This window comes from Varroa jacobsoni, unplaced genomic scaffold (genome assembly GCF_002532875.2).
Source record: "Varroa jacobsoni isolate VJ856 unplaced genomic scaffold, vjacob_1.0 scaffold_483, whole genome shotgun sequence".
NCBI lineage: Eukaryota > Metazoa > Arthropoda > Arachnida > Mesostigmata > Varroidae > Varroa > Varroa jacobsoni.
Window position 1 is genome coordinate 110,566 of NW_019213385.1, and position 24,381 is coordinate 134,946.

The 24,381-nt window shown below is 40.4% G+C and overlaps 1 protein-coding gene across 2 annotated transcripts; it reads right to left on the minus strand.

Moving 5' to 3' along the window:
* Positions 1-423: 423 nt before the first annotated feature.
* LOC111260842 (uncharacterized) lies at positions 424-5,859 on the minus strand. 2 transcript variants are annotated; one of them, XM_022833888.2, is made up of 5 exons: positions 5,424-5,859; positions 4,379-4,439; positions 2,600-2,681; positions 1,360-1,657; positions 424-847 (listed from the first exon to the last, which is right to left on the minus strand). In XM_022833888.2, exons 1-5 carry the CDS (start codon positions 5,662-5,664, stop codon positions 816-818), a joined length of 714 nt encoding a protein of 237 aa, XP_022689623.1. In that variant the 5' UTR covers positions 5,665-5,859; the 3' UTR covers positions 424-815. The 2 variants fall into 2 exon arrangements, with proteins under 2 accessions (XP_022689623.1, XP_022689622.1); XM_022833887.2 differs by having other exon boundaries at positions 1,356-1,657; positions 5,424-5,853.
* Positions 5,860-24,381: the final 18,522 nt, after the last annotated feature.

The window sequence follows — 24,381 nt, forward strand, 5'->3', positions numbered from 1 at the left end:
ATACAGAAAAAATGGAGGTACTGTTTTCTTGCAGAGAACTACAAAGTTAATTTTCTTTTTTAAAACACATAACTTATTCTACATGTCTATTGTTAGTTTTCGTAAGAGATTTATTATTTCGTTAAGATAATTATGACGTAAATAGAGTCAACCTAAGAAAAATTCTGATTGGTCGGCCGTGAGGGTGGCAAGCACGAGGAGTGAAATAGCCGTTATTGCATTGCAAATTAGCTTTTCATGACGTAATGAAACTCTGCCTTCAATTAGATTTCATTAGCTAGCCCTTATATGGCGTAGGAAATTCAGATTTTGTAAAAATCTGAATAATTTTTTTAATGCGTTTATCCCCTAATTGATTTTGATATTAACTTACAACAAGATTATAAAAAGCTTTGTAAAATGGCCTTTCAATAACACGTGACACAAGAGGAATTATAGATTTTTACGACATTTATTCGGTAATGGTCGACTGTATCCTTGTGCCTCGCATACAAAGTAATGCCCCATTCAGTCTGTGATAAAGTAAAAAAAATATGCTAATACAGACAGAATAGAATTGTTGAGAAGCGATCACTTAAAATATACTTTGTCCACATAAAATATACGATAAGGTTCGTAAGGCCCATTAGATACTTCAAAGTTGTATATAAAATAGCTAAAAACCGTTTCGAAATAGCTTTGCGCCCGTCATCAATGGAAATAAGCCCTTAGGGGCAAGGTTGGGCCAATATAGAATCGTCAGAGTTGCTGTTCGTTAACCACATATACTTCGAATTGGTCTTCTTCAGATAGAACGCGATCAAAAAGACTGTTCCTTAGTCGAATTCGTCGCTCCCTATCTTGTAATCTGAAAAGTTAACGGTCTATTAGAATTTTCACTTTTGCATTATCGTAAATATACTCATCTGCATATAAGTAAATAAATACAAATTAAAACCCATAATAGCCGTACGGTAGTGTTGTGTCGTTTGTAAATGGCCGCCAAAAATAAGTTCCTATTGATTCTGCAAATTCTTACACCTGAAGTGTAACTTGACAAATCGACACTGAATCGGGCCCAAACAATTTATCCGTTATTGCAGGCACTGCTCTTGGTCAGAGCAATGACCCTGGGTCCGTATTTGAATTTTCCCTAAGGTTCCACAGTCACACCTAACGAAGCTGACTGGAACCGTTGTCCATTATTTACACGCATTATACAAGTTAGATAAATATAGTTAAACTGTAAACCAATTCATAATAACAGCATTATTATTGTTGAATAAGACTATACCTAGTTGCACAACTAAAATGTATTTCTTCGTGTGTTATTAATTTCACTGCATAGTATCGTATTGTTTTTTTTTGTTATTTACTTGCGTTGTTTCTCTTCAGCGCTGAGTGTCCACTGGGGTCGGGGTTGGCTATTGCCCGTCTGATCTGTGCGAAGTACTGGAGCTGCACTAATGCCTGAGCATCCAGGCACAGGGTTTCTCTTCTCGTCGATGTCGATCCTTACGGCAATCCTCGTTTCAAGCGGAATCTCTTCCTGTACTGGCGTTACGTTCGACGTCTTGCAGTTATCGTTATTAGTCAACTTGTTGAGAAAAACAGGCTCCATCTGATCGTTCTCGAACAATGTAAAGGAACGTGATGGAAGCGCGGAATGCAATGGAGTCTAAAAATCACAGATTTGTCGAAAAATGTCAGCCAGCTCGTGGCCCTAATTTAATATGCCATCAATCTATAATGCAAAATAATTAATTAGAGTAGCTACTTACCGTGTTGATTGTCTCTAAAGCTAAGATTCGTGCTATTATTGCTAGACATAAAGTAGAAATTACAGTATAACCGTTAGTTCGTTTGCAGTAAAATTGTTTACAAAAGTTATAGCCAGCCCCGCACCACACTAATTATATATTTATACGTTATAGAGCAGGTGGAAGTTTCAGTTTTGATCGGTTGAAGGCCAGCTAAACTATATTTAAAGACTACGAAATTATTTTGATTTCGTTTGTGTTTCAATACAGTATAATGAATAGAGGTGATCTTGTTCATGTATACGGCAAACAACACACTAAATAGAAGGATAGCAGCTATTTCAGATTTCTAAATCGTAATGTGATTTTTCGGATAATTTTGTCCAGTTACCTACCACAATTTTCCACCATTTAAAAGTATAACGTTTTGGATCTAGTTTCAAAGCAACAACACGAGGGTCAGCGTCTTAATCTTTTGGACAGACATCAGCTGTGATAACCTTCCATTGAGTTAAAGGGAACTTGTAGCTATTCAAGAAAATTTTGTATAAGACATTGTCGCTGTCTAATTTTTAGTGGCTTTGTAAAAATTTAAAATAGAGAACACGTTAGTTATATATCACGCATGGTCTGTAATTTCTAACACTACGACAGACGATCGAGTGGATTTCCTTAGATTCAATGAGAGTAGACCGCGAAAACATTTGATTAGTTTATGTTGTTGCATTGTATTGTTATTATTGTTGTTATTATACGCACGGTGATATGAGACGTTGCTAGTAATTATACTGCAGGCATTGTGGGTTACATTAAAGAGAACTTTTGGATGTTCTAGAATGATTTATGCGAACGACGTTTACCCTCAGTCTGGTCGAGTCGAATCTTCGCCGGATATGGGCTAGATGCTTGAGTGATTGCCTTTTGAAGTTCCCATCCTTTGACCTTGAATGTAGATGACACGTTAGGAAATATTGGCACCGTATAGATGAATTCTAAAGGGCGGCTTTTCTTAGCCTTAGCCATAATTTTTAGAACTATCCCAATTGTAATGAACGCCGCAACATGTCAATTATCACGTCATTTATCTCTTTATTTTATATAGAAACTATTCTTATAAAGGAGTAGTTTCAACCCTGGGCTTTACGATTTGAGTATTCACCCAGAAATGTGGGACTCGCACCCACGTTTCTCGGCGAATACTTGAATAAATATACACGTCTTCCTTATTTTTTGCTTATAAATCTGGGTGGTGACCATGACAGTTACGATGAGATTTCGGTTTGACTTCATGTACCATTTTCCTTGCCGAATTATATTGATATAATGATTAAATATCTTTTCGATATGCTTAAATATATATGGGCATATCATTCTAGATATGGATAAATTTAGATATATGTATGTAAAAATGGATCAACCAAGAGGCAAACCGTCTATTTGTGGCTCTAGCAATACTAACTGCAAATCAATGAAAGGACATAATCACGATTAAGGTTTCACCTTGTAGGCGATAACAGCATAACTATTGGAACCTGAGTATCAATGAAAGCTAGCCACTAATGCATCCTCTCGAAGAGCGTCGATCTGCTCGAATGTATTATAGTATGAGTCGAATACATACGAAAAACGTCGCTGTGAAAGGAAATTGACTATCCTTCAATTGGCTTAACGACTCTGACGCCGCGTTTATGTATACCGCATCATGCCAATAGAAGCGAGGTGATCGTGACGAAATGTTCAATGCGACGCCGTCTTTTGACTCAGCCAGCCACCCTGTTTGATTCTTGTTCATTGTAACGAGACGCTCGCACACTAAACATTGGTCAATTTCCAGGCCTTCTAAGGCATGTAGACCTGCGCTATCGAGAGACCGGGAGACTCTTAGTATAGATATACAATCAAAAAGCGTTGCAATAATGGCTAAAGTGAAGATAGGTGGTTATAATGTCGAACTCCTTGGTAAATATAAGAGGTTTAGTTATGCGTTTGTATGGCCATAAATATCCGACGCAAATCTTGGACTCGGCGCGAAGATCTTCGACTGTTTAATTCGACTCATTATGTGCTTTTCCTGACTTGATCCTCAACTATCGTTCTGTGTAAACAAACCTATGGAATAACTTTTTGGCACTACGGGAAGATCTTCGTATTTGGGTTTCTTCAATAAATTTACATAACGATAACCCTATCAGCAGTTTCTATGGCTATCATCTATTTATTCTTCCTATTTATCTTCTATTTATTCTTCCTTTTTCGCAACTCTTTTGTGGTCGCCCATCAGTGGTGCACTTGTAGCCAAAGGTAGCCGGCACGCTTTTTTCCTATAATGCCATGGCAACACACTTAGAGCTGTGAATACGTATCAATCCCACGAACCACGCTGCTCCATGGTTAGATTCACTGGATAAATTCGATTTAGGAAAGAACTGGAAACTTTTAGAGCCTCTTGTGAGGCTTCCAATTCACTAGTGCAGCCCTGGGTCAGCTAAAATCCCAACAGCAAAGTTTGGGGACAACGATTTTTGTTGACAATAAAATGAACACCATTTGCGAATTGTGGCATTAAAGAAGCGTGTCTATCTATTAATGGTTCGCCAAACGCGCCCTGTCCATTTGGAATAAGGGGTATTATTACTTACGTTTTACAGCAGATACAAATGGCGGAGCTGAAAGCGAGTACGCCCAGGACCAAGAACAGAGCTGAAATTTAATGCAGAGTTAGCTTTAATTACTACATAGATTCGTGCTATGTCAGAGATGCCTTATTTTCTAAAAATGATTGAATATGGAATGAGAAGCACCTTCAACTTAGATTTTTTTTCTACCAGATCTAGGAGCTTTTGTAAATGAACGCGGTCGAGTCAGGTCCGTACGCTAATAGCGGTCACCAGCTCTTGAATTTCAATATGGGTTATTTGTATGAATAGTAGGCGGCCAGTGAATGGCTAGAAGACCATTTCCTTGTAGCATTGCTGTGCTCGGTATCAAAATGTTTCCTCGGAAATTCGGTGACTGAACAAAGTGGAGAGCACGTAGTCTTCATAAATTTATAGTTAGTCTCCTTATGATCGTTAGTAAACACATAGTAGCGACTGTGCCGACCTGACCTAGGAACCGTCAGCTTATTTGATGTATAGCTTGCGCGTATATGAAAACTCAACGGCAAATCGATTCCTTTTAATATAATTTAGTTTCTTTGTTACTTGGACATACTGAACAATGGGCAATAGTTGTTTTCCTTATAATCCAACAATGTTGATAAATCAGTAGCTAATACTTGAGCAGTTCAGAAAAGAGTGGTAATAGATGTTACACAAATGTTTATCATAACTTGTTTTTTAGCAGAAGTTTCATGTTAGTAGTAATTTGTTTTTTGCAATTGTTAAAATGCACTTTGCTTTTTTTTATAAACGTGAAGTTTCATTTTTGTCTTACGAGTGTTATAGTTCACACATTGTGTACGATGTAATAAAGTATCGGTTGTTAAAATTTAAAAACTAAGTCTTATTAAAATTATAAAACGCCTAATTGTCAAGACATTTTCTTGTTAACACTACTTAGTAAATGTGCTCAATGTGTGTACATATAGTCGTACACATTAAACCATTAACGAAGATGACCTTTACAACCTGAATTTCTTTTTTCGGAAGAAAAATATAGTTGGGCCTTGCCTCAAAAACATACCGCACAAAATGATCGAGCGGTCAGTGCTTTCCTGAATTACTTGTGAATCACGACGTCCAAGGCGGTCTTCGTTATGCTCTTCAGACAATAAGTGATTATTATGTTCTCTCATGTTTGTGGGAAGATGCTTGTAACTATCTTCTTTTGACGGAGTTCTAATGAATATATATTTTCCTTTTTCTTGCAGCCCATTTACTGGGCTTTTACCATCTAATGAGCATTTTAGCATTTTATCGAACATCCTTGACTTTGTTATAGTGCACAGGGATACGCAATCTTAATTCGATTCGTCCCGTATTTCTGGGCTACTATATCGTCAATTGAAAATCTCCATATTTCACACCAAACACCTGAAACGATGCAAACATTGAGTTCAATGGAGATCGACCGCTGCCTGTTTCGCAGCTTAGGCGCGTCTGTTCGTTGGTGACAACAGCTGACAGCGATAAAACCTGCACAGGGCATAAAGATTCCTTGTGTTTTTACCCTCTCATGGTGGGGTGCTTGCATGTCAATGCTTGGCTAATACAGTAGCTATGATGGTGCAGTGGTAACATGCTTGTCTATTGAACTTAGAGACGTACGTGAAACTGCCAAGCTTGCGTGCTCAAAAAAGACCTGCTATTTGCAGTAGTTTTTAATAAGAGCGGTAGCACCGAGCGTAAACTTGAAATATTCGTTAGGAATAGCGACTTATTCAAGATAACTAACTTTAAGTAATGGCTTAAATATATTAAGAGTGATGACCATTTTCGTTAAAAACGAGACGTATGAATATCTTTATATATTGTCAGATGTATTTGTTATCGTACGCCATGATTTTTTCCTGTTTAGGCGATCTCATAGGCGATAACTGATATACGAGGAACCTTTTTGAGAAGAGGCCTAAATAAAATCATTCTTTTTTTTTGAGATTATGCGCAATTAACAATAGTTTTACATATTTTTTAAGGCCTATACTACAGAAAACCCTATATATCCAACCACATAAATGGTACTGTTCGATATTTTGTTCTGAACCTTATAATCATCAGGTTCGAATCGCTTAAAATACCCTTTATGGTCGTTGGATTTGGATGACACTCATAACATAGAAAACATTTGACTCGCATAATCTGCAGGTAGAGTTGTGTATACAAACACGGCGCAAATGCGCGCAAAGCTTTGATACGTATTGGTATAGATGAAGTAACCACTCCATTTACAATTAATTTAGACTATGAACGCTTAAGAACAGAAATTTGTGGGATCACAGAACACTGGATGTTTATACAGCAAGCTACACGACATTATATAAACATAATTTTGTAAGATTCGCTCAATATTTTAACCCGACGCCCAGCTATAGCCTTGTAAAGGCAAAAATGTATGTTGCTACATTTATTGTCACTGATGGTGTTTGTCCATCTAAAAACAAGGTAAATTTTTTACCTTCTTTTGAGAAGAAATTGTTGTGAGTGTGTATGCGTAAAAAGCTCAAAGGGTTGTCGTTTGATTTCGACGTGTTTTGCAGTAGTCCAGTTACTTTCGCTAATAAGTGCATACTTAGTTACGGCTATACGGCAACAATAAAATTATGACGCAGTTAACACGCGCTGTTTATGGTAGACGTTTGACGTTTTCCTGCCTAAATACGGTGATTAGTGTCACTGTGGCAGCAAAAGTGGTATACAATAGTGGACGCGATTAACAGACTCGTAAGTTAACGAAGTATTTTGGCCTTTATGTCCGGTGTCTCTTTCTTAGTTAAGGACCGCACATTTAAAGTTTTATTTAAAAAAAAAAACATATTCAAATGTACACATGTGTAAAAATGCATGATTGAAGTTCTACGTTTATGTTAAACACAGCTTTCTACTAATTATTCTGGTAATATTTGTTTATTCGATAATGAGGTGCAATTCGGATCTTTCATGTATTTGCAGAATTTGCTGCTCAAGGAAAAGTATATGAAAAATTCGTAGGGGCTAGGGTGGGCTACTGCTTAGTGACTCGGGGGGCCCCTAATCTGTTTTACTGTCAAAGAGGTCTTTGAAAGAAATATGTTCCTTTATATCAGTTGAAAGCTGAATCTAAAAATGATCAATCCAAGTAACTTATACGTTCCTATACCTAAACCAATGTTTCCACAAAACCAAGAAGAAGCAGCGCTTCTCCGTCACTTAAGACGACGCTTAGATAAACGAAGCGACTGCCACACAGCTGGACAGCCACGTGTATTGTTGTACACTGCAGTACAAATGTACACACATATAAAATTGGCATGTGCAGGTGTACAAGTCAAGCAACATTATTGTTATTATTATCTAGATAATAATAATAATAATAAAAGAGGGTCCTGGCCGTATATCTAATGCTTTTCCGATAGTAGCGGCAGCAGTCGAATACAGACCAGACCGAGTGACAAAATCACTATTTACTTGCTGAAATGACTCGTAGAAGTTCGTGCACAATGAAAGGCAATGTGATACTTGTTGCTTTAAGAGATAGTATAGATCAAGCGTAAACTGATTGGAACTGTTGATAAAGAAATTATCAATAGACATCGCAAGATAATTCACGGTGTTGATTCCCTGATGAAGTTGATATTTTGCGCAAAAATTCCTGCGTGCAGCGATGTTAACTGCAAAAGTTTTGGATCTCTCATAGACATGATAGGCATGTCATGACCTAGTGGCCATAACTTGTTAATTACGCTCGATCTGACGCGGAGGGAATATGTCCTATTACCCCGGGGACAACTGATGATTATGCGGTGGAAAGGGTAACTCACTGAAGCTAAGTCTCACTCAGAGCTACGGCAACAAAATAAAAGCTAAAATGAAAGTGATACCGTGGCGCAGGCGCAGACCGAAAAACGAAGAGAAAGAGAGGGAGAAAGCGGAGTTCGCGCGCGCCACCCGATATCTAGATAGTACCGAGAAGGTTAGGTTCACGGTTAAGGTTGCTCTTGCCGTTTGCTTGTGAGCTGCGCACGCTATAGCAGGACCCACACGTTACCAAAACGACCATTGACTTCCTCAACCACTATCATTATTAACGGATGAAGGTAGTGAAAGGTGACATCAGATACATTCATAGCGCGAGGACTGTTTGAAGAATGGCTGAACTCCCGCCGCACTACACTTTACTGCGCAGGTGCGCGCACCGTCGCGCTGCCTACTCCGCACAACATTTAGCGGCGCTATATGTTCTCGGGTAGTCTAGGAAGTACTGCACAGTAAGACCGTTTCGTGCTGTTGGCTAGTAATGGGACTGGACGCGGCCTTGTGAAGGTACCATCAGTAGCTGTCGTTATAAACGAGGGTTATAGCGAAAGAAAGGGCTTTCGGCCAGACGGGAGCCGACGCCGGCGCTCGCGTAGTCGGTTGCTGGATGGGTGAGGGTTGTCGAGACCTGTATGTGCTGCTAAGTTCTTCTATAAACTGAGGTTAAGTTGCTCCTGCTCCTGCTCCTGCTACTGCTTCTGCTGCTGCTGTTGCTGCTGGTGTTGCTAATTTTACATACGGTGCTGGCCTCGTCATCATCAGCTGCATCATCGTCACCGTCGTCATCCTATTAGTTAAGGAAAAATCGTCTGCTACCGTAGCTGTCGCTACGGCCCGGCCAGGCCTGGCCCGGCCCGTGCCTGTGTGTCCGTTGACGTGCCGCGCACTACATTACGATGTGGAGAGAAAGGGCGGGAACGAGATGGTATTTTTTCCCCGACCGTGGATCCCTGCGATGAGGGCAGCAGCAGCCTCCGCCGCCGCGATGTCAGTATTAATAGCGGTGACGACCTGCGAAACGGCGAGTTATTCGGGACAGAGCCGCCGCCGAACAGCAAGCAACCTGCTGACTGCCGCTACTGCTGCTGCTTCAGAGTGCGAGTCATAGCCCGCTAAGACTGGACCCGGTTCAGATGGCTCTCGTTGAGTTAGCTTGTCTCTTGTTAGCCGCTTATCTGGCTGTCCTCTCATTCGGCCATCGCCTTGGATACCAGCAAGGAGCAGAAGAACGTTCTCAACTCGCCAGGCAAGTCGTCTAAGCAAAGCGACTGTGGCGAAAACAGGTCCTTGTGGGACACCGGAGAGGGCCACTGAGTCGGGAAGCTCTTGATCTGGAAATCGGCCACGGCTTGCTTTAGTTGATACGGCAACAAAGATACAAGAAGGCGTAGGGCCAGTAAAGAACGACAGCCAGGACAGCAGAAAGCTGCGATAGTTCTGTTTACCTTTTCCCTTTTTCAATCACCTTCATTCAGTCATTCAGCAAAACGAGCTTACACGAGTTCTCCACGAAGACAACGACTCACTTAAATCCCAAGGCAAGTGTTGGCCTTCCAAGACAGTGGATGAGAGAAAGTGTTAGTGTTTGGTGGCGCCTCAGCTTGACCTGTCTTCAGTCACAGCCCGTTTATCTATTTTAAGCAAAACATTATGATGCTCTTCAAGTCGCCCACGTCATTATCATTACCATAATCGCCATCCTCGTTCTACAAATAGCATCGATAAAGCATTCCGCAACGAGCGCTTGTCCTTTTTACTGGCTCTGCCGGTGTCGCATGTTCATTAGTTCGCGCTGTAGGTTCACTGCCCAAAATCACTAATCGATCAAAAAGAAGAAAAAAGACAGAGATTGCATTGGATATAGTCGGCTTCGTGGATGCCGACCGACGCAGCCGTCGACGATCTAATCCGCGGAAACGTTTTTAGGGAAAAGTTTTTAGGGCGCTTCGACGTTATCAGGCTTTCCTTATTGTATGTGTTCCTTGCTTGAAATTCAATTTTAGGCGTGACACCTCGTTCGTGTATTGCTGCCCGGGCGCGATCTCCTTTCCTAAACTGTAGATTCAAATGTGCGTGGATTTTGTGCATTCCTTTACGATGAGTCCTGCGGTTTAGCTTCCCTCGATCGTGCCTATCAGCGGAAGATAAGTTAAATCGTTTTTTCTTCAAAGAAAAACAAGAGACAGGGAGAAAAGCAGCCGTTGTATCCTATCCGGGGCCCGTCATGGCAGACCTGTCAGTACTGCATTTATCACAGATAATTTTTCATCTACGCTAATATATGTCCAATCCGTCTAAACGTGATGCTCTCATATGGCCTTGCGCACGCCAAACTGGCATGTCAGTATTGAATTTGTAGGCTCCTTTTCGTGAGGTTGCGTGACGAACGCGTATGCGAGATAGTTTCGTCCACAACGTTCAAAATCGATCTCAGTGTACCATGCAATATCATTGGCGCCGTCCTAATGTGTGCAAAAAGGCCCCATTGTGAAGAGGTGACGACGATGTACTCCGGGGCGTGTCGTGTTAGTTTTCTTGGAGAACGCCCAGGCCGATCATAGGCCATGAGGTACACCCACCTCAAAGTGGACCTTGTAGTAAGTAGTATCAGCCATTCATTAGCAGGGCTAAAAAAAGCGTGCTACTATTAGATAAAACTTGGCCACAGCAATATCCGACGAATGATCGACGAGTCAAAGAGGTGTCAATCGAAACTAGAGACAAAGCGTCAGCACAACGCTTACGACACCGTAGCTTTCGCTAAGCTAAGAAGAAGCTGGAGTGAGCTGCGCGCTGGATACATCTACTCCCATAGTTGGCGCCGCTAAGGGCACTGTCTTCACCATTACTGCTAAGGCCACGGGACAGCCGCATCCCGGAGGCTCTGGGTGCATCGAAAAAGCATGCTGGCACTATGTCGAATGATCAGACCAGTGGCCAGCCTGGTCCAAGAAGCATAGGAGTGCAACAGAAAACGACGATGGTGTCGGACATACCTAATCGCCTAGAATAGACTACATTCGGTTCGAGCCGGTCAGTGCAGGAAAACAAAGGAAAGGGCGAAAGTGACAGAGCGAGCAAAGGAAAAATGAATAGAAAGTCTGCGTCGAAAGATGAAGATTTGACAAATAGAACTGACATAACGGACAGAGAAACCGGATTGGCCGTACCTATTTCGCCATACACAGCTGACAAAAATATGAATACAGTATTATTAAAGGGGCCCAATCTGAGTGTTTGTTTGCATGCTCAAACCCTACGATAGTAGGATCATATTGTTATTAAAGTTACGATCTCGCGCTATAACGTAACAGGCCAACTGCAGTCCTGAAGTTAGCCGATTGTGTTTTGCAGTTCAGAACGGTTAGCCAAGTTATCAGCAAAAAAGCATCTCGGCATTGCTGCTTGTACTCGCTACAAGCAGCCTATTTCGGTGAGTAAGAAATAAAGCGGTATTAACTAGCAGTAAACAAACGTATGCGAACATATAAAAACTAATATATATATATATATATATATGTATATATTGCTACCTAGGACACGAATCATTTTAATTAGTTTGGTTATTATAGGAATAAGTGTTATACGAGTTTAAAATTTTATCATGTGAATTATCGCTGGCTTTCAACATTACTTCAAATATCAGCTACATGCTATAATCTCGTTCACTGACAGCTAGCCGGTTAGACTGCGTTGGTCGCATGAAGACATAAGCAAATACGGTCGGTTCGCCATATTCTACAGAGGCGCCATCTACAGATGCGGGCGTAAACTCAACCGCCGGGACCTGCAGCGCTCCACCGTGTCGTATCGAAGAAGCTATCTTTTTTATAGTACGAAAATCGCTCACTCTCTGGCTATAATCTACTATTATTCATACTTTGTTACTCAGCGAACCATGTTTCATAATTGAAAAACAATGGTGAGTGCGCCAAAGGTTGATTGTACTTGACGCTAGTTTGGCCGCTAATGATCGTCACTGCAATGGCTAACCATGAGCTACTCCTCCTGCCTACCTCAGGGTCGCCCACCTCATCCGGATTATCGAAAAAGTTGTTATTTAGCTATTTTTTCTCCCACGATTATCCATAGTCATAGCAATGTCGAGTGACGTGCGTCATCGGCGAATTATCCTGTCCGAACCCTGAGTCAGCGTGGCCTACGGCAGGCTGACAAGGGAATATCATTGGCTGGTCTTAACTGGAGACTAAACCAAAAAATGAGATGAAATCAAAACGATGCTATCGTTTTTGCGTTAGTATCAATTGTGGCTGTTAGTATAATAGTAGCTGATGCCGTAATAGTATATCTGGTACTCTGCCCGAGTCAAGCTAACATTTGTCTACGAGGAAGAACCATGTTTGGTAGACAATTTAGTGTAGATAACTGTATTTGTAACTTTCATAGCAATTAAAACCTCTAGTTTTCTAAATTATTTATCCCAATTTACTAACTTATTTCATCAGCTGGAAACGAACCACCTAAACAATAGTATTAGTCGCTGGCGGCTTTATGTAAATTTTCTCCCCAAAAATTCGAATTTCATGTAACATAAAACGTGCATCGAACACGGTCACTGATCGGTCCCGTTTTGTCGTATGAGTAGTACATTGTTTAAGCCATAACTTTTTGCTACACCCGTTGTTAGTACACAGGAACAGGAGAAAAGGCGATGACGGCGCAAAGCTTTTTGTGCCACTACAGAGAGAGACCGAAACTATCATTTTATGAATTGCAACAGTTACCATGTGCGTGTAACAACACGAACATATCTTTTTCTTCAGGGCATTCTTCACGGAAATAGCAACGGCATATCCAGTATACAGATCGTGTATCAAAAAAATGCTCGAACTATCTGTGAGCGAGTGACTCCCCGTTGTGATAGATGCTTCTGGAGCGAACTATCCAATAGGCATTTTACGTGAGCGTCCCGAGGCTCGGAGTTTGCGTATGCATACGCGCCATTAAAAAATAAAGATCGGCTGCTAAGAAGATCCGGTCTTGCCCAACTCATGCTATGATAAAGGCATGAAAAAGCGAAAGCCAAAAAAAAAAACGAGAAAAAAGCCGTGTGAGCACTAGAGTACAGAAAATGGAACCGTGTAGTGGTTTTATATAAATTGTTACTGCACGATTGTGAAAGCCAAGAAGGTTGTATCAATCCCACAAATATCTTTCAGAGTAGTCTGCGAAAGAGAGCATAATCCGAATTTTAGCAATCTATCTACTCTAAACAAAAAAGTCGGTAATATTTTTCGTAAAATTGAGGCTTAGAGAGACAGTTTGAAGTCCAGATAATTTAAATGCGCTCGACTTGAATTGTATGCAGAGTGCTTCATAAGTCAAAAGATCGTATAACTGTGTTAGGTTATGGCTATGCCGAGTGTAGCGCATTAAAAAATCTTGGGTTTTTCATGTCTTCGACCATTTTTAATGATATGGCGTTAAAGTGACCATTTAAGAAAATTAATGGGAATCTCAGCTGGCTCCAGCTCGGCTGCTGTGATGTAGAAACAAATCTGAGATGGGAAATTTCGCCGCCTTGGCCAGAAGCATAAATAGAGATTTTAGCAACGAGCTTTCGTTGGTATTGCGGTCCGAGCGAACAGCCGCAAGCAATTGGTCCGGATAAAGCTTTGGAGACACTAGCAAAATTTTCTGGGGCCTGTGAAATACGCGCCTGTTTCATACCAGCACAGAAATACCGCGCTGTCATATCTAATAGGTTACTGTTTTTCCACTTTTGCTGGCGGCTTTTTCGGCAAGCTGTCATGAATATCAGATACATAGACATTAATTACTGAAACTATACATCTTAGCAATTTAAAAATTGTTATTATCAGCGCATAAGGCTGGATAGCACTTCGGTATCTTGCTGCTACTCTATTGTGATTGGCTTGTTTTGCAAAACAGGACGCGTCATATTATATCTTCACAATTTCGGCAAGATAGGTCATACTTGTATACAGGAATTCTTCTAATTGGTTACTTCGGTTACAAACGGCTTTGATAGCTACGTACTTCCGGAACCTGCAGGCAAAATAGCAAACGACATTGACATGCAAACTCTTCATTTGACATATCTCGAGCCAACCTTGGTTGTATCTCTCTCCCGCCCTCTCGCACTCTATTATTAATAGCTTTCCCATGCCCTAGCATAGATATACGAACTCATTGTTTCAGCTTAAGCCTAGCAGGCCTTAAGAGGCAGATAATTAACAATTTTGACTGGAATTCGCAAGGCACAAGCTAGAAACCACTTTCATTCACACCCTGGTCTCTTTAGTCACCAACCGAACTCAAGCCTTAAGCCGGATCGCAGACTGTTGTCCCGTTTTTTCCACCAAAGGCGGCATCGTCGTAAATGAATAGATCACCGAGTTGCAAATTCGTCTTGTTCCAGATTCATTTCCAGCATTCACTGTGGCTTCTCTAACTGCTGGTCAGAATCTCGAGGGTTCCCTAGCGCAACTCTGCTTATGACTGGTTACCCCCATATCAGTCGTTAAATACGCTTGATGCCACTTAGACGAACAAACCAACTAATAAGTGACATCTTGATAATAGACAATGGTAATGGGGAGAGCTTTGTACCTTACGATATCTAAATGCTCAACGCATTTCCTATGTTCACTAACGCACTAGAAGATGTCCCTGGATGATACTCAAAGCTCCAATTTATTCATTCGTTCAAACTGACCCGTGATAAGATCGTTGATTCAATTCTGTGATCTACTCATCCCTCAAAACAAGGAACAATAGAAGGCCGGTTAATTGTCGCCGTGTAAGTCGTCCATGTAAGCGTCGTTGTGCGCTATTGCTAGCCCGAAAAGCACCACGACTATTTAGAATCATTGATTATTAAGGAGTTAACAAACAGAAGGCGAATCGGCCGCTAAAGGTAACTATCGTCAAGATCCCTGGCATGGCCTTGGTTCCGGTCTGTCATAACAACGGATTCGGAAGACACGAATATATTCTGTGTATCAATTCGGTGATCTGTAGAGCAAACCGTAAAGCGATCAACATCTAAGTTTAGCATCTTGTGAAGACAAATCTACCAAGAAGTTAGGTTATTATTGCTCAAATGAGACGTTGTGTGTTCGGCTCAAAGACTAACTAGTACAGGGATAATATTCATTTTTTAGTCATTCAATGGTAAGTACAGCCATTCCTATACCGTTATTGTAGAAATAGCCCTCGAACGGCGCTGTCTATCCGTAGACGCACAGAAAATTCCCTCATGTGTCTCTTCAAAGACGGATGGCAGTATATATAAAATTTCTAAATTGGGGATTGGTACCAGAATGAAATTGACTATTTAAATACACGAATTTTATTGTAGCTCAAATTTTATGAGTTATGTGTCTCTAATGAAATCGCATTCGACATCTTGACGTACTCATTCTGCATCGTCAATGAACCAAACTACGTGCGGCATCATTGACGCTATTAAGCAAAAACATCGAGCCATAATCCTGTTCTGTCCGAAATTGCACAAAAAACAAAACTAGTGTACGTACCTATGTGCGCAATGTAGTTGCCTTTACAGCGTTGGGAAGGATAACATGTAGACATGAGGTTTTTGAAGAAGGTTTGCAGGTGTGTCTATGCATGCGAAGATGATATACGTGAAAAAAACTAAAAATTTTCGTGTGAATCGTTTTATTTGAACACAGACTTTTTTTTTTATAAAATAACGAAAAGTTCCGATATTGAGAATAATATATAAAAACAAAGAGTGCAAAGGGTACAAGTAGAAATTATCGACCTGAAGATGGGCAACAAATTGATAAAAGTTTTACATTTAAAGTGCCTACGCTCTAGAAATTGAATTATTCGCGTCTACTGAATGTACAGGTTACATTTTTCATCTGTAATTACCTGATCTAGTAATTTAGGATTAGCAAAAAGAGCTGCGGAAAGATATCTGTAGAGCTGTGAGAAGAATTTCATCTACGCAGGTCCGCAGAACCGAATCTCACAGGACTTTTAAAAGAGTCTTCTATATCTTTAAGCTTCAGCTGTCCAACGTATCGGGGGTCCGTTGGGGAATCTGTCCTTTCTCTTGACACAAAACGGCATAAAATTTCGTTGATAACGGCGGTCACAGTGATCCTGCCAGAAAAACACAAGTCGCCGTAATGGCTAAGTGTAACTCGTTTTCGTACTACAAGGCACGTATTTAGTGTATTTGAGAGACCAAGGGATACATTTATGTTTGAGACTCCAGTCGTCCAATATGCCGATGGCTGACGGGGGCTGTAGACGTAAAATTCGAAGACTTTACTTAAATAGTGGAAAATGTCTCGCATTGGCAATTGCGTGATTCGCAGTGATCTAGCTTCGAAACTTCGACACCGCACAATATGAATGATAATTTTATTATATTTTTTTTTGAAAGCAATACGTGAATTGCAATAGAACTTCTGTTATTTTTTATTATAAAACGTGAATATATTGAACACGTATACTATACACCTATACCAGGGTAGGAAACCAGGGGCCGGTGCTCTAAGTCGTGCTAACAAAACATGCCACACAACCTGTCTAGATAGGCAAAGTTATTGTTTTTATATTTTTTTTTTTACCTATGTAATTTAATCTGCAGAACTCTTATTATGAGCAAACCACCTTCAAGTACGGTATTACTTTGTGTAATGGCTGGAAGTATCTAGAAAAGGTAATTAAAACTTTTGCTTATATAAAGAATAGGAACCTGTCTTTTAATGTGTGCAACAATGGTGATAAAAATTAAGTGCGTATTTTTAACAAGCTTTACTTCAAATAGCAACAAACCAAAGGTTTTAACCAAAATATTGGTTGGCCTTTCTCATGATCTGAGGTCAGCTATATCTGTCTAGTCTGAGATTAAAGTTATGCATTGGGATTGGCAGAAGAAGTGAAGCTGTACATATAAGAACCACTTCTAGCTTGCGTCATAACCTGGATAGATCGACGCTTAAAATTATGATCAAAAGCGTACCACAAATACAGTTTACGCAGTTAGTTCTATAAATTTAGCACAGTAAAAATTGCCGTATCGCATTTTAATACGTATCAATCCATTGGTTTTATCTAAACTCTGTGCACTGATTGTCCATCCGCGCGCAGAATTCGAGGAAAACATTCCCTGCAATCATGAAATAAGTAGTATAGGACAACCTAAATATGAGATGGTTAGAAAAAAGCTATGAAAGGTTCCTAAATGCTTGTTTGCGCAAAAGCGATAGGCGAAAATCCCTATAGAAGAATATGGCTCATCGGGCTGAGCAAGTCAATGCATATGGATGGTAATAATGTTTCATGCTCAGAAAGTGAGGTGAACATTGTCCAGTGTTGTGTTTCCTGCTGGCTTGAATCGGCTCTAAGTAAATAGTTATGACTAGTTTATAAAAACGTGACCACCGCTCTCATGAGAAGACTTTAGGCCAGCCAATCTGTGCACCTAATTTCATCTCAGGTCTACACGGCATATGCAGCGTAAGAGAAAAAGTAGTGTCATCCGAAGCTCGAATCCTGGAAAAAAATATCGCAAAATGATGTCAAATTTGAATATATATGTGTACCTATAGACGAAGCATATTTTTAAATAGTATATTTGGTAACAATCTAAAACGATACAAAAATCGAAAAGCGTGATGCCTCTGGAATAAGTAAGACATTATTTATACGGGTAGAATACTTGAGTAGTCACTACAACGGCGAAAAAAATCGACCGAACTTACTAATTTAAGGCTGGTGGTCCTTTTGACGCCATTGATGAAGTGGTTTTCGACGTCAAGCGCACAATGTAAAGGTTACGGAGCCAAGTGAAAGCCTCTGGAGTGGCAAAATAGCGAAGATCTGTGGAGCATTGTTTGGTCGAGCTGCCATATATACTGCTTGCTCTCCGCGAAGTCAAGGGTCGAATAAATGGATAAAGCGATTGGGGACACAATCTAGCCAAAGTTTGCTTCAGACTAGCAGCATTTGACCCCACAGCATTACGTGAACGTCAATCATAAGGGAAGCGTTCAAGGTACGCTGATCCGACCGGTCTCCATAATATCTCATCATTATGACAACTATTGACGCACGAAACGAACCAACAACACATTCTACGCGTTAATACGAGGACAGGGATTCTTGCTAAATGTTTCCTACCAGCCGTGAATCATTTCTCTGTAGGCATCTCAATCATTGTCTTGCTTTCCCTCAAACCTGCAAAGGAATAGCCGACTCGCAGCCTAGTAAGCTAGATTAGAGGCATCTAGCAATCCTTCGGTCGCGTCAGAGGCGTCTATCGCTTTATGCTACATCGATAGGGCAGGTAGACTTCCGGGTGTCCAGGACACTGTGCCGCGAATTCTCCAACGGTTTTATGTCGTCTCCAAAGTGCACCATCAAGGGTGGATGTTAGGTGTATTGCTTATCGTTTACAATCGAGGAGCCATTGACAGTCCGCAGCGTGAGGTAGAGGATCAAGAGCAGCGCTTAGGACCCATTATACGGATATCTTCGGATATCGTTCGAAAGAAGCGTGTAAGCCGTTTTACCTGACGCTAGAAACCATACAAGGTTACGACAATCGACTAGTTTCTTTTCCAGATACTATTTCGCCTCGGTAGGCGACGGAAAGTGTCGTGTAGCGACTCTGAAGCACAGCGGACTTACCCTGTTCCAAAGAACGTTCGATAGAAGCACATTTGAGAATTCAGGTTGTTGCAATGTTTTCAAGCTTTGCCAGGCATTTCGGATGATCAGAATTAGTTTCGTTATTAGTGGTTGAGTCCTTCCATGATCACTAACAACTTGCGAAGCAGGTGTCGACTGACGGGAATAGCCGATGACCAAGGATACTTTTTTTCGTTTCCCCTTCTAACGTTAATTCAAGCGCTTAGGATCTTCGTAATAAATCTTATCATTGGTGCTAAGGTAGCCGACACGCCCCATAAGGCCAGCAGCAACAGCAGGCTCAATATCGCTAGGGCCTCCGCCAGAACTCGACGCTAAATTCAAAGAGCCTAATTGCCCGAAGCAGGCATAGCTGAATTAGACACACAGTGATAAAAGCTTGACTATGCTGGCTGAGTTTTTTTTTGCTTCTCAGAGGTTATACCGACTCTCCCTTAGAAATTGCGTAGAAAGGTAAGCTTTAAAATTGTTCGGCTATTACTGCTGAAGCCATTAGAATTCATTGACTTCAGATTGAAAGAGCAGGATACGATCATGCGATGCACGATTGACTGCTACTACAATTTTCACACGGAATATATAATAGCATCTAACGAAGTTCGCATATCTATACATGTCGACACAACCACGTCGTCGTTCAATACGGGATATATAAACTAAATATTTGAAAATAATTGGCTACTGAGAACAATTTTTAGAAATGGTAAGTTCCCATTGGTTTTTATATAGTAGCTCGAATAAGTGAGGTGTATATATGGCACGGTGGGGTGATGACAGCCAGATTTCGTGTCAGTGTGGTTAGCGGCACGTTTTTTGATTATACCTTGACTGGGCCTTAATCACTTAAAGGCCTTGAGACTCTTTACAATTCTAATGAGCTTCCGTAGTTGGGTGCATGAGTTGAAGTTCTATGATTTGTTCAACCTGGCAATTTAAACTGTCCTTATGAAGAAATAATTAAATTTATTTCCCGCAGGAATTTATAGTCGCCTATGGGCGCCCTTTACACATGTATGTTCAGCTAAATAATTAATAATACTGTCTGTAATTCTGCCCATCGCTCCCAGCTTGGTTGTTGCAGTAATCTAGAAAACGCGGTAAGTCCAGCGTCGAGTGTAACTAACGATGCCAAGGAAAAAATTAACTGAATTGAAGAATTCTGTTCAATCTTCTTACTAGGTGTCTAGGTGCGGTCATGATTTAGACTGTTTCCATTTGCGTACCCTGATTTACCATTGATTTTCAGCTAAAACCGTGCGCGGGAAGCTTTACGATAGATATGGGGACAACTGCCGCAGAGCATAGCGCTCAACATCGTGCTCCAAGCCGTAACGCTTGGCTACCTTCTAATGAATCAGTTCCGATAACATTTTACTGGTAGTTGTCTGGGCTATTCTGAACTTAAGTACATAGTAAAGAAACTAAAAAGCTATAAAAGCAAAAAAAAGTGATCTTCGGGCATGGCTGCCATAGAGCATAACGCTAAAATTTGCGAAATCCAATGGCAAGGCAATTCACGTTTCTTGCCTATCAGATCGAAATAAGATGTCTATCTTATGGGGTAGATTAATATCGACCCTGTACGAAATCCGCGGTCATTTTTTTTCAGCAAAATGGTCTAAATTTTTAAACATTTTGCTTGAAGACAGATCAGCAGCTCATTTCGTTGAAGTGGATAGGTGGGCCCTGCCAAATTGATTTGTAAAAAAAAAAAAGCAAATGAATTATTTTGGTTATTGAACTTTAAAATCGGTTATGGTAGTGGGACACACACACAATTATATAATAATCGTCAACATGATAGGTATCTTTTTTACTGTGACGGCCTACATATACGCAACGCCAGCCACGACACTGAAGCTTTAACCTTTTATGCTTACAACTTGGCTAGCCATGGTAACAACATATAGTCATCACTTTTCCAATAATGGCGGTTACCAATTCATCAGGTTAGAGGATCTACGCAGAAGTATTAGTGACGCAACAGTTGTAACAGCCTTCTCAAGATAAGCTAACTACCGTATTTGAAGATTATTTGTCTGATTCAATGGCGCTGCATCAGTGTTTTATCTTCTCGTCTACCTTTATTTTGATAATAATAACACATTTTCATTAGAATAACTTCTGCGGCTTCAAGTCGCAGATAGAAACATTACTATTTTTCTTAGTAAAAGTGTGAGGTATCGTCTAGACCTTCAGTCAGCGATGTTCCGAGATTCGGGCACGATATCACGTAGTCAAAAGTGTGACACGTTGAAAATGCGTATTTTCACATGAATCATATGCTCGGAACCTATTCGGTATATATATATATATATATATGATCCTATATAACTCTAGCTAAGACGTGCTCGGTTGCGAATCTGATGCTCCTTACTATTTTTCAGTCGCCGACATGCTGTCCCTATGGTAAATTAGTAGGTAACGTATTTGCCTGCTAAACCGAACGACACGTCGTGGTATAGGTTCAAATTTGGGAATAGACTCGTTTCGTTTTATACCAAAGGCTAGCCATTTGGAATGAGTAATGATGATGCCGGACAGAAAATTCGAGACATGCAGAGAGTCACCGATTCTTTCTGCGGCTCGTATATACAGACACAAAGTGTCCGTCTTTAGCATCTAAGAATTCTATACTGACGGTGATAATGTCGAATGCAAGAACATTCTTAAAGGGGAAAATGAATTTCAAATTTTCAAATGAAAAAATTTCAATGAAAACGGAACAATATCGATTCAATTTATGGTCGGAATAAAAGAAAATTATCTGTTATCGAGGCCGTTCCAGTTACCAACTGATCTTCAGTGATGTCGCTGGTGGAGAATGAAGAAGGATTAAACACAATTGAGGATAGAGAAACGGTGATAAAGGCGAAGTTTGAGTGCATACAAATGTTGCATGATTTTCAGAAACGATGAAAATTTAAGGAGAATGAAAAGCCTTTCGCTTATCGACCAAAAATCAACTTGAGCAAAACCTTGTTTACGTAAAATCAACTTTAAAACGATAAATGAGAGCCTAACCTTGCAGCACAAGGCCGGCCTGAGGGTTAAATAGAATTCTACGTTCTAACAACGCGCGACATTTACCTTATTTTTTCGTCGAACATTTGTGAACCCGTCTTAAAGCAAGTGTAACTAGTTTATTTAAGCTATGAGGGCAATAAACTTGCTTCCGTAGTCGGTTAGACTCGGTTAGAATAAGTAGACATATTCGAGCCACCTACTTACGCCTAGAAGTTGAACGAATGTGGCATGTATTGTACAAAGTGTAAACTTTGTGAAGTATCGCAAAAGCCGTCAGGATAGCTTTTAAGTACTCATTCAAAAATAGCGCGTCGAAGTCTATTTATACTAAGACAAAATAGCTTATCATGTATTGACCTAACGAATAACCAGCCATTTACTTCCTATACACCGATAGCTTTTTTTTTTTTTGTTTTTTTTTTTTTTTATTAATCGTCGACCAGTGGACGAATTGCAAGGATTGCTATACGACTTATCCGAAATATACTTCGAAAGATTTTTGTGACCACCGCTGCTATCATTCACTTGGTAGATCGATTTTTCCTATGATAGATGTTTTGAACTATTTTCTTAAGTGAATTTGTTTGTATATTTTGGCGTGTCCCGTGGGGACACGTTACATTGTTACACTCTCTACAAGAATTCCCACGATGCTTGAAATGATACGAGAAAATCCCTGGTGGGATACATCTAGCAAAAAATAAACTAATGTTCTGGACGGCCAGAATGAAACTCGCCTATAGAATAAACAGGTACGTCGCCTATTTTTGTTACTCACACTGTAACGGGTCCTTTGTCTTTACAATCTTCTTTCGTTTATTAATTAAGCACTACCACTAAATTTAAATAATAATAGTGCGTATTAGATCGTCTTCGATTGTTACCCTTTTGGGTCGTGCAGTATGTCCTGGGCACGATGTTGCATTTTTAGCCTGGGCGTAAGTGTTGCACGATTCGATCGAAATGAACTGCTCACAGGTCAAGCTAACGTTACAACTAAGAACGTGATATGTAATGCTTTGTAATGGAGAAGAGGGTTTCCCATAGTCGTGTCCAGTTTAGTGCAAACGATATAGAAGCTATACTTTGACCCCCCTTGCAACGAAAATAGGCATGTACTTGGCCTCGCATAATCTTGATGTCTTGGTGTGTCCTGTGCTGAAAGGTCTGGGTGTGGCAGGTCTCAGTTAAAGAAAATATCCAAGTAATTCTATTTGTGTCGATCGGTCTCATTGGCGCCATACATTACGAACGATGACATATCGTGAATTCGTGATCGAATCGCGTGATTCAAGGAGATGTACTTCAGGAAGCCTCGGCTTAAGTGGGAAATATCGCCACTTCGATAACACGGTCAAAAAATGTATCAGAAGTTTGCTTTAGATCGATAAAATCGCAATCGATATAGGTCTAGATCCATATCCGCAGAAGATAATATAAAGATCTTTGTAACATTTCGACGTCGACGTTTTACCTGTGCCGTTTCCACGTACGGTAGCAGCAAACTGTCCGAAAGCTGGAATTACCTATGCATATATTTGCTAGCTTAAAGGATCTAAAAAAAGCACCTTTTTTTTATAGACGAAAAGATAGATGCACACATTTCTTTATTCCACCATATTCTATAGCTTTACTATTGTATAGCATTTGTATGAACGAACAAACAAACGCTAAAGATGCGTTGATGGCTATTTTGTGCCGAAACCTCGTAGTAATGTAATTGGACTTAAATAATGTATCAAACACTCCTAATTTATTGGTCGCTATGAGTGATTCCGACACGTAACGTTAACTTATTTGACGCAAAGAGCGAAATTGAACTTCATATTACGTCGACACATAGCAATTTTACCATTACCGACCTCGATTGATAAGTAAAGGGGTTTAACGTGTATTAGTGGTGGTGGTCCGAATGAGACATGCTTGTATATCGCGTCAATTTAGAAGCGCCAGCAAAAACCGCAGGAGAGAAACGATTTTGGCCTGTTCCTTAGCTGGCTCAGTCGCGATCGGATAGGACGTGAACACCCCCTATGTTTAGGGATTCATGCACGCTAGCTTTGCTTTGCTTTACTCCTAAGCATTGGCTCCGGCGGGTGGCCTGCTCCAACACGAAGTGTGCTTATGTCCTGACTTTGGCCATGGGGGCATCCCTATGTTTAGTGGGCAAACACGTTACTATTGCAGCATCAGAGAGCTACAGTGAGCGTTGAGCGAGTTGAGGTTGTCGTACCTAAACTTTGGTGCGACAATTTCAAGTTGCTACAGTGTAAAAACGTAGCGATCAAAAACCGAAAGCCATTCCTATAATCAGCTGTTTATTTCTGTGTTAATTATTTTTCACTTTTAATTTTGGCGCGAATTGAAATATTTCGCTATTTGTAATCGTTTGAATATCGTACGTTCATATAACTCTGAGGGAACTTCAATTAACTCTATCCGAAAACTAGAGTAATACGTTATTTGTTATATTATAATTTATTAAC

Coding starts and splice junctions, on each gene's coding strand:
- LOC111260842 (XM_022833887.2), bottom strand. CDS start 5,664: ATGTTCGATAAAATGCTAAAATGCTCATTAGATGGTAAAAGCCCAGTA. Junction 2,682..4,378: donor ATTTGTATCTGCTGTAAAAC/GTAAGTAATAAT, acceptor TCTACATTCAAG/GTCAAAGGATGGGAACTTCA. Junction 848..1,355: donor GCTGAAGAGAAACAACGCAA/GTAAATAACAAA, acceptor TTAACTTTTCAG/ATTACAAGATAGGGAGCGAC.